We start from the raw sequence: 10928 nt of genomic DNA, 5'->3' as shown, positions 1-10928 counted from the left end.
TTTACACATAAAACAGTGCATGCAATAGGGACACCTTCAGCCCACCTCTGATGAATTAATAAGCCATATCAGGGAACACAAGAACATTCACACATAAATAGTCCTTCTTCACATAAGAAGCACTGCCAAGAAATGTGCTGTTGGTTGTGTGTTGGTGGCATCACCAAGTATTATCGATTGCAGAACCCAGTAGGTTTCCTGCAGATGATATACAGTCCAGCAATAAGGGTTATGTTCAGTAAGGAAAATGGACAGTGTGCAAGTTTTACTCTGGGTTTCTCTGGAGGGTGTAGGTATGTTGACTCAATTAGAATCATTTTTAAATTTCATTTTCCTCAATACAGAACACTCCCAGAGGAAGCTCAGTTTACCTGGCCAATTGACAGCATGTCATATTCACTGTTCTGAATGCAATGTCTGTTAAAAGCAATGAAAAGGTCTGGATTGATAAGCTCAGATGGACCAGATGGGGTGAGGTGGTACAAACCTGTAAAGTCAGGGGTTTAAAAGTAGAAGCAAGAGGATTAGAACTTCAGGATCTGATTATAATAGTGAGTTGGAAGCCAGCTTGGGCTACCTGAAAGTCTCTCTCAAATAAACAAACAAACGCAAATGTACAGATGTTCTCCTAAGACAAAGAAATTCTCAGAATGGATACAAGAGATGAGGGATGGAAAATAAGCACATCCAGAGAAAACCAGGGCCAAAGTGAGCTCTTGGTTCAGAGGTTGTCAATCAAATCCTGGACGTGTAGAATTGCTGCTTGGACAGCCCTGCAGCATGCCACTGTAAGAAGATAGTCAATGGTTAGTTCTCAAGAAGTCTAATAGAAGACAAAATTTGCAGCTCCCAAGAGCAATATTCCCTACCTAAGGGTGAGAAATGCTCTTTGCACATACAATGGCAGTAAGAAAACATGCTTGTCTTGGACTTAGAGGTCAGTAAGGGAGAAAAAGTCACCCTGGAGAGTATATGAGGTATTTGAGTTACAGGCTCAAATTTAATCTGTCTGTGCAATATAATAAACCTCAACTACACACCATAATTTGACCCTAAGTTCAGTGGTGTCTTGCAACAATGTGCAGAATCAAATGCTACTATTCTCTAGGAAAACTCAATTTTAACTTCAGCCTTGAAGAATCTCCACATTTATTAACCCCAGAAAAGTTAATTCAGAGTTAAAAATCCCAACCCAGATGGAATTAGGCACAGTGAGCAAATGTGGCTGCTTTTGAAGAAATAGCACAAATATACAGTTTTCAGTACTGGATTTAAAGTAAACAGAAGTAGACTATTTTTAGCACACAAGAAATAAGACAATGGCTTTAGAAGAGAACAAAATAGCTTCTAAAAGTATGCCATTTTTAAAAAATTTAAATTGGACATATAAAAATATTCAGAATAGTGAATAAAATACATCTTCAAAGTGTCATATTGTTCTTAGTTTTGTTTTGTTTGGTATGAGATAAGGTTTCTCATAGTTTGGGCTAGCCTCTTAACTACCCAAGTTGCCAAGGCTGGCCTTGAACTGCTGATCCTCCTGTCTCAACTCCCCCAGTCTGGGGATTTCAGGTGTGCCTCGATGCTCCACAAGATAGTCTAAGAAGGGGTCATTTCCTCAAAACACAAAAGCATTCATTTAGTGCACGAATTTTTATGAAAGAGATTTTAAGATAGAAACGGACCAATGATACACTAATTATACCACTAGATAACATTTGCTGCGGGTAGAAAAAGAGCCAGCCCAGGACTATAAACCTTAACCCAGCTATTTACTCAATATGAATTCGAATCATTGCTGGTACGTCCCAGCAATGGAGTAAATCTCCATAATTTATGGTTGGTCGTTATTTATTTATTTATTTTTATTTGCAGGTGCACTAGAACATTTGCTTTACAATGAACACGAGACACGCCGCAAAACATAACTGGCTATTGCCGACTATTTTGGGTATCTTTTAATTTGGGAAATGCACATTCGCTCCTGTGTCAGTATAAATTATCTTAAAGTTACAGGGACAACAATCGGCTGTTCCGCTCTATCTCTGGAGTGAATAATGAAGATAAATTCCAGCAAAGAGTTCTGTTCTAAACAATCCGAATTTTCCGAACTTGGCCGATTATTCTAGCGTTTAGAATCTTTGCTATTTGCCTAGCACGGCTAGAAATCCATGACTCACAAACGGCGGGCTTGGAATCACAGCACAGAACAGGAGAAAAGTTGTTCCTAGTTGTGTCAGACAGGCGCATACAACTCCCGTCATTCCCCTTCCAAGAAATCAACAAATAAACAGAGGCACCGCATTTCGGATTCTGGCGTACCCGTTTCGCGCAGGCGTGTGGTTTCTGTAGTTGCGACGCCTAGAACTGGCCGCACTGGTGGCCCTGCTCGTAAAAAAAAGACTACATTTCCCAGAACACCACGGGGATCCGCACCGGTCTGCTGACGTCAGCGCTCTAGGCAGCCAATGGCAACGGCGGGCGGCAGTGAGGCAAGCGCCGTCAGGCGCCAAAGTGGAGCCTTTTTTTTTTTTTTTGGTTTTTTTTTTTTTTTTTTTTTCCTTTGCCGGAGTCGAGCGGGTGCTGCTAGCGGAGGCGCCATATTGGAAGGGACAAAACTCCGGCGACAGCGAGTGACACAAATAAACCCCTGGACCCGTTCGTCCCCGCAGCAGTCAGGGCCGCGATGTTGTACCTAGAGGACTATTTGGAAAGTGAGTGCGCGGCGCCGGCAACGCGGCGGGCGGGATCCGCGGCGGGCGGGAGCGCGAGTGGCCGGGCGGGCGGGATGGCGGGAGGGAGGGGGAGAGGGGGATGTTTCTTTCTCACGGTAACTGGCAGCCTCGTTGTGAGCCGCCCCCCCCCGCACGCACGCACGCACGCACGCGTGACGCCAGCGCGTACCTTCGCCGTTGGCCCCGCCCTCTGACGGACTGTGCCTTTGACAGTGATTGAGCAGCTTCCGATGGACCTGCGGGACCGCTTCACGGAGATGCGCGAGATGGATCTGCAGGTGCAGAGTAAGTGGCGCGTCTCCACGGCCCCGTGCAGCCCCGGCCTCCCCTCGGGCATCGCCTGGCGGGTTCTCCGCGCTACTTTTCTCGGGCTGTTAACAGGAGGCGGCAGGCACACCATTCCGTTAACACGCGGGGCACAGCAAACACAGTGTTTGTGTACTGCATGGAGATGACGACACTGCACCGCAGTGGAACCTCGCGTGGTTTTAAGAAGGTTTGCACTTGAGCCTCTATGTGGAACTTGGAGTTCTGCATTCAGACTCAAAAGTTCATTATATTCCGAATTTCTCAAGAATAAAGACTTAGAATCACAGGTTCTGTGAGGTTCTTTAGGGAGCCTAGTGGACTTGGAAGGCCGAACTTTGACAAGTTGCATATCATGAAAGACACTTAGACCTGTCAACAGCATGGTTATTTTCTCAGCCAAAACGAGTGAGAAAAATAATGATGATGGAAATCTTCTGATCTGCTCTTTATAAAAATCTAGGCATTTGGTAGGCTTTCCTGCTCATTTCTTTCTTGTTTTATAAACACAGCCACGTAGCTCAGGCTGGTCTCACGCTCACTATGTAACCTAGGCTGCCCTAATCTCCTGGTCTTCCCGCATCTGCCTGTCTGGTGCTGAGATTTATAGGCATGGACCACCGTACTGGCTCAGCTGTGATTTTTGTTTCAGTCAACCCTTCGTAGTTTTTGTATGTGACTTATTCCCCAAATTAACCTTGCTCTCTTGAGTTTGCTAAGAGCTTGTTTTCATTCTCAGTCCCTCACAGCCCCCCTTCTGTACCTTTTGTTCTCTAATGTACTTCTTCTCATCTCAGTCTCTGGGTCATCTCTTGGGGGGCATAGCCCCATAGCCCATCGTAGACGTGTGGCAGGTGTTTATGTGATTTTCCTTTTTGACTTAAATGTAGTTGCAGTAGTAAACATTTGCTAAAGCACATTCCAAAGAGATTGAACAGAGTTTGGTGGCAGATAGATTTGGATTCACTTTAGGACATCACCAGTTTCTTCTCCACCTTGGCTGCTTTGCTGCCTTGGGGCTTTTTTTTTTTTTTTTTTTTTTAAGACAATTTGAGGATTTAAAATAATACAGATAATTAGGATGTATAATACCCATTACAAATAGGTTTGAAATAAGGTATTATGTAAAACATTTCTAATCTTTCAATTTTTTTAAAATTCTGTGGTAGTTTGGATTTAGTCTACACACATTACAGGGTTTTCAAATTTATTTATTTTTTATAAGCCTGGTGTTTTCTGAAGTTAAAAGTGATTACGTATTAACAAAAGTAGCAACATGTCTACTACCGGCACATGAACTGAAAGTAAAATGCTTTTTAAAAGTTAAGATTAACTACAATGCCTCACTTTTTTGAAAGCTATTATGCACTGAAGATCTTTAAATGATGAATATAGTGAGCAAGTTTTTCTCCATTTCCATAACCGAAAATCCCGTTTATTTATTTGTCTTTTTTTTTTTTTTTTAAAGCAGTCATCCACTAAGGTCATTATTTTTGGCACCGGCTTTGGAAAACCCTTGCATAGAATAAATAGCATGTGTATTGATGAGTACATGGCATCTTAAGTAAACAAATGATCACACATTTCGTACCCTCATAAAGATGAATTGATGAGGTGCTTGATGCTATGTTGCAAATGTTGAATATATTATCACTATTTTTCTTAAAAGAAGTGTGAAAACTTTCTAGCAGTACTCTTACTAAGCAGCTATGGTTGCCATAACCAGCTGACTTAATGCCATTAGCTGATTTCAGTGCTGTGCTACTCAAGGCTTGTGGCTTAGATCCTTGTCTGTGTGGTTGACCCTACCTTGATTATTAGAAAACGTTTTGAAACAGCAGAAGTCAGTACAGAATATTGTAGCTTTTTAAAACTGAGGTAGTTAGGGCATTACTGTGTATAGAATAAAAGCACAACGTGTATAGCCACTAGCAAACTAACAGTACATGTTGTCAGACTTCTTTTTCTTTCCTCAAATCAAAGCAGTTTGGTCGGCTAAGTGTGAACTGTTTTATTATGTCAGATGCGATGGATCAACTAGAACAAAGAGTCAGTGAATTCTTTATGAACGCAAAGAAGAACAAACCCGAGTGGCGAGAAGAACAGATGGCATCCATCAAAAAAGTAAGTGGAATACCTTGGATGACTGTCAGTCACAATTAGGACCTTCTGAGAGAGAGATTTAAAAGTAGGTTGATCCATAGATATTGAGTGAAGGAAGGTTGTCAAAACCATCAGAAAACACAGATATTTACATTACTAATTCAAAACTGAAAACACAAGATTCGTAACCATAGCAAATTTACAGTTCTGAAGTAGCAATGAAAATAACTTTAAAGTGGGGGTCATCACAGCACGAGGAACGGTATTGAAGGGCCTCAGCATTAGGAAGACTGAGAAGCCCATTTTAGAACTTCTGTAATTCTTCCTGAGGTTTACTAGTGCTGGGACTTAGGGCTGTCCTCCAGACTAGAGTGTGCTGTGATGTGGGATCTGGTGTCTTTAAGGATGTATTGGAAGCATTAACGTCAAAGACTTGGCTTTGCTCCTCACTGCCATGCAGCTTGTGACTTGCTTGGCTCAAGTCTTTTAATTTGAAGAAGAATAAGTACATACACCCAACCTTTATATAAATTTTCTGGGATCTACAGAAAAATTAATTTTAAAACTAAAATTTTCACAGTTGTGTTATTCTTCCATGTGGAAGGAAGGTTGTTTCTGTTACGAAGGGGAAAAGTCTGTATTCGTAAGATGAGTGGTAACCCAGGTATGTAGGAGTGTAGAGCTTGCATATGTAAATCTGGAACTCACTGGCCATCCCTCTCAACTACAAGGTTTTTGATGTAGCACGGCTTGAACATACCCCTAAAAGTCTAGTGGTGTGTAGAAGCTCATAAGATACTTTTTTTCTCTTTTAAAAAGTAATTTTTGTTTTTTAAACTGTAATATGGAAAAATATAAACTACAGTGTGGGTGGTATGAATTTATACCTAATTTAAAACTGGAGCCATAGACATGCAGGTCAGAATCCTTTCTATGACTATTTTTGCTACAAAAGTTGGGGCTGGAGAGATGGCTCAATGATTAAGAGCACTGGCTGCTCTCCCAGAGGACCAAGTTTTATTGGCAGCACCCACGTGATGGCTCACAACCATCTATAATTGCAGTTCCAGCTGATTTGATGCCCCCCCTCTGACTTCTGGAGGCATGTAGTACACATACATATATGTAAGCAATATATATATACATAAGATAAGTATTTTTAAGTTGTATAAATGGAATGTTGGTATGTTTTATATGTTAACTAAATCTTAGCATTCTTTTGTTCTTTCATATATTTATTAACTCATAACTTTCTAGTAAAGAGAATGGACTTGGCATAATTTCTTTTTACTTATCTTTTCTGGCATTTTTGAACATCATCTTTTAATTTTTGACGTTGCCCTTGTTTCTAATGCTCTCCCAGCCACCCTCTACCACGGGAGGCTTGCTATTGTTCATATGAAATGGCTGTATGATAACAAGGTAGAATAATGAAGAGGCAGGAATATATTGTGTATGCATGGATGCTAACGTTACCAATGCTTAAAATGAAACGTTTTTCTTTAGGACTACTATAAGGCTTTGGAAGATGCAGATGAGAAAGTACAGTTGGCAAACCAAATATATGATTTGGTAAGTAAAATAATGTGCATATTATGTAGTGTGTGCTAGAATTTAGGATTTTGTTATCAATCTTATTAGCTTAAATGTAAACTGGACCGTTGCTCTCTTGATCGTATTTAATCTGAGAGTTCAGTATCTGTGTCTTGGTTTCTTAGGGGAAGAGTCATAGAAGTGCAAAGTGCACAGTTAATAGGGCAAAAGCCACACATTTCAATGACGATTACTGTAAGAGTGTGGGCAATATTTTTATTTCAGAAAGAATTGGCTTTATTTAATTGACCCTTTTTCTACATTTTGAAATTACTCCTGTGATAAAATGTAAGAGTACTGTGTTAGTGAAAGGTTGGGGTAGTCTGATTAAAATGAGAAGGAGGGTTCCATGTAAAGTGTGCGTTTTGTTTTGTGTTGTTTTCTGTCTTACTGTTTTTTGTTTTGTTTTGTCCTGTTTTGGGAGTCGTTTTATGTTGTTGTGTTTTGAAAGAGAGAAAAAGCACATGAAGTTGGGAGGGTAGGAATGTGGGAGGATCTGGGAGCAGTTGGGGGAGGGGAAGAATAGGCTCAAAATATATTGAATGTAAAAAAATTAATAAAAAGAAAAGGAAAAAAAGTGTTCTTGTAACAGATGCTCCAAAAGTTTGGAATCACCAAGAAAAGAGTTATGCATGCATTTGCTTCTCAAATTGTTGTTAGGATTGTAATGTAAAGCTTCTCCTTAGCTATGTAGTTTAGGAAAAAATTAATTTCTCTTTTTGTGTCCGAGTAAGTTGAAGCAGAAAAACGATGTTCACTTTTGGTTGACTTCAGCTTTTACATTTTATATCTTATTTGTTCTGTGTTTTCCAGATATAGTTTACCATTGAAAAAATACATGCAAATAAAATGTAATTAGTAAACATGACATGTTATAAAAATGTTCTAGTCTCATCTCTTTTACTGGTGTAAAATACTCTGACCAAAAGCAGTGTAAGGGAGGAAAAGATTTATTTCAGCTTATAGGTTGCAGTTCCTTGTTGAGAAAAGTCAGGACAGGAATTTGAAGTAGAAATCATGAAAGAACTGTACTTGCTGGCTTATACAAACTCATGCCCAGCTAGCTTATAGAGCCCAGGACCACCTGCCCACGGGATGGTACCACCCACAGTGGACAGAACCCTCCCCTATGGATTAACAGTCAAGACAGAAGCCACAGGCCAGTTTGATCTGGCAGTTCCTTTCTCAGATGACTCTAGGCTAGCAAGTTGACAATTAAAGCTAACTAGGAGAAAAGGTACCTACTGTGTGTATAAATGCTTGCACTAAAGTATAGTATCAGTATCATAAAGGAAAGTAGGCTATTGTTTTTGTATAGTAGAATTTTTAATTTTAATTTTAATTTTTTTGATCTTGCTGGACTGACAAGTGGTTAAAAGGGACAGATGCAAAAATAAACTGATGTGAAAAAAGCAAAGCTTTCTTGAAAAACCAGTATTTCCTATGCTGAGGCTTCTGAAAATGCTTAAGACCTTACTTCCTGAAGGTAGAAGTGTGTCTTACAGATGAGTTATATTCTTTTTATTATTCGTTTACTTGTTTTTCTCCTTTGACAGTTATAATGCATGTGTCTAGTGAATCTTAGTCATTTTCATTGGTAGTTCTGCTCTCTCATCCCAACTCATGCTGAAACTCTCACTGTTCTCAGGAAGCCAGCCTCCCACATCCGCGTCTTCTTTCTCTGTGTGAGCCACTTCAGTTAGAGTTCTTTGCATAAGCATGGGTGGGAGGGTATTTCCTTGAGCATGGGCAACTTGTCAGCAGCTCCACCACGGAAGAAAATGTTACCCCACGGCCCAGCAACCATTAGCTGGCAACAGACCCTCAGGGAGGGTGGGACCTCATAGGTCCCTCTGTTGCCCATGATGAAATATTGACAGGCTCTATCTTGTGCAAGTAACCGCAGCTGCAAACGAATTCACCGGTACAGTGCTGTGGCATGTCAGAAGATGTGGTTTTTGTTTCACATCTCCCAGTCTCTGACTGTACCATGATGTTCCCCAAGCCTTGGAAGGGATTATGTGGATGTCCCCCTTAGGGCTGAACACACCCCATCCTGTAGTCTTGGCACTTGACTAGTGAAGAGTCTCTGCATTAACTGCCATATACTGTAATAAGAGGCTTGGCTGAGAAGGGCACTAACGTGTATGTATAAAGATGAGTATTGAGAAGGAAATTTGACAACATAACCATTTAGCAAAACCATAGCAGTAGATTTTTCCTCTAGGGCCTTTGACTCCCCAGCCGTGAGCTCTTGACCAAGTTTACAGTATTGGGCATGGGTTCCTCCTGAAGAGTGGGCTTCAAATCCAGTCAGAAAGCTCTGTTACCTCCATGACAGTCAAGGCACTCTTGAACCAGAAGACACATCTTGCCTGGCCAGGTGCTACTGTATCACATGGCTTCCAGCTGGGTAGGAGGTTGATTTTTCTCCTCCAGTAGCTTGCAGAGTGTCTTCTGGCACTGAGGAAGCAGTGAGGAGAATCTCCCAGCTCTGTTCTCACTTGATTTCTCTGTCTTACCCATGTGTGCTATCTTCAGCAGTAGGATTATGTGGTCATATTATCAAGTTCTGGTGAGAAACAAAGTAGCTGAAGGTTTTTATTTTTAATGGCTATAATAAGCTGGTCTCTTAATACATGTAGTAGACATGATAAGTGAACATCCATAATTCTGTGGCAATGAGAATAGAATCCCTGTTCAACTACTTTACTGACAATGTGGCTCTAGAAACAATGTAATCTCTAACCCCAGCTTCTTTATAAAATGACTTTTTAATCTCATGCACACTTAATGCACACACATATGCCTACATGTACATATATGCATGCACGCGCATATGTACACACACCACTCTTAGGATGGCTTCCACCCATTTAAAGACTCACTTTACTCTTTTTTCCAACTGGAGTTGCTCAGCCCTTCCAGGTTGAAACTGTGTTCTTTCTCCTGCTAATATCTCTAGGCTTGCCATCATCTCTTCTGTTTTTCCTTTCCCTTCTTCCCACCTCTCCCTTCTTTCTGCTTCTTTGCCTCCCTTCCCTTTAAATTACGCCATTGCTATTTCAGTAACCCTTTATCCCCATTGAAGTACCTTTTCTTCTGCATTATCTCTTAGGTGAGTCTAAATACATAATTCAGAATCAGGGTAGAGGTTATGAAGATTCTAGGGATTGTATGGGGATGTTGAAGAGTAGGTACTAAGTTACAGTACCTGCTATCGCTGCTGCATGCTGTTTGAAAAAGAAGAAAGGGTTTCATTGTTTTTTCCTGTAAGAAAAAGAGATCAAGTGTTGAGATGGATGTATTTATTCTGACTTGAATATTACACGGTATATATGTTTTGATGTATCATATTATAACCTCAGAAACACAGATTTTATGTATTAGTATTTTTTAGATTTGATTTTTAATTTTGTGTGTGTGTGTGTGTGTGTGTGTGTGTGTGTGTGTGTAAGAGATATCGATTGGTTGATAGATAGATAGAAAGAACACAAGATTTCTAAGAGAGAAAAAAACATGTTTCCAAGAGAGAGAGACAACACAACAAGGTTTCTCAGAGACAGAGACAGAGACAGAGAAAGAGAATGAACACACCTTTGGAGTCCACAAGAGGACTTTTGGAGTTGGAAAGGCTATTGTGAGCTGGGAGCCAAACATGTCCTCAGCAAAGCAGTATATGCTCTTAACTTCTGAGTCATCTCCCTAGCCCCTGCATACTAGAGTTCAAAAATTCCTTTGTGAGATTTAATCCTCTTTATTTTTCCTATGTTTTCATTGTCTATAACTTTCAATGACTTCTACAGCAGTGCCTTTCATTCATTAAGAAACAAGGCCCTGGATCCTGTTTGTTCTCCTGTGAGCCATTGACCTCCTAGTCCTTTAGTCCCCTGTAAACTCTGCTCTCCTCCATTCTCCCTGTGCTGAACCTGAGCATCTTGGGATTTTCTCCACCTCTGAAATACCTCTTGCATCTGAGCCTCGTTTCCTTCGACTTCACCATCCATTTAAATCTGAGACTCTAGTTGAGCCCTTGGACTTTTATCCTCATTTTTTCAGTATCTTCTGCATCACTGCCATCTTAAGGTGTCTTGCTCTGACAATCACCAGCCATCACTTGTAGCTAGCACAGTTGGGAATACGAGGCAACTGTGAAGCTGATGCCTCCGCAGACTGGTTGGTTTCACTTAA

At 40.7% G+C, this 10928-nt stretch overlaps 1 protein-coding gene across 2 annotated transcripts in view; it reads left to right on the top strand.

The window, feature by feature from the left end:
* Positions 1-2542: 2542 nt before the first annotated feature.
* The window catches only part of Ing3 (inhibitor of growth family member 3), a 29037-nt gene continuing 20651 nt past the window's right edge, over positions 2543-10928 (top strand). The window contains exons 1-4 of one of the 2 annotated variants that reach the window (XM_036182639.1): positions 2543-2714; positions 2949-3020; positions 5065-5165; positions 6651-6716. In XM_036182639.1, coding sequence (XP_036038532.1) covers positions 2687-2714; positions 2949-3020; positions 5065-5165; positions 6651-6716 — 267 coding nt within the window. In that variant the 5' untranslated portion in view covers positions 2543-2686. The remainder of the gene's footprint in view (positions 2715-2948; positions 3021-5064; positions 5166-6650; positions 6717-10928) is intronic. The other variant, XM_036182638.1, reaches the window with a different exon arrangement.

This window comes from Onychomys torridus, chromosome 3, assembly GCF_903995425.1.
Source record: "Onychomys torridus chromosome 3, mOncTor1.1, whole genome shotgun sequence".
Lineage (NCBI taxonomy): Eukaryota > Metazoa > Chordata > Mammalia > Rodentia > Cricetidae > Onychomys > Onychomys torridus.
Note: the sequence above shows the minus strand (reverse complement) of the source record. Positions and strands in the feature narration are given on the sequence as shown.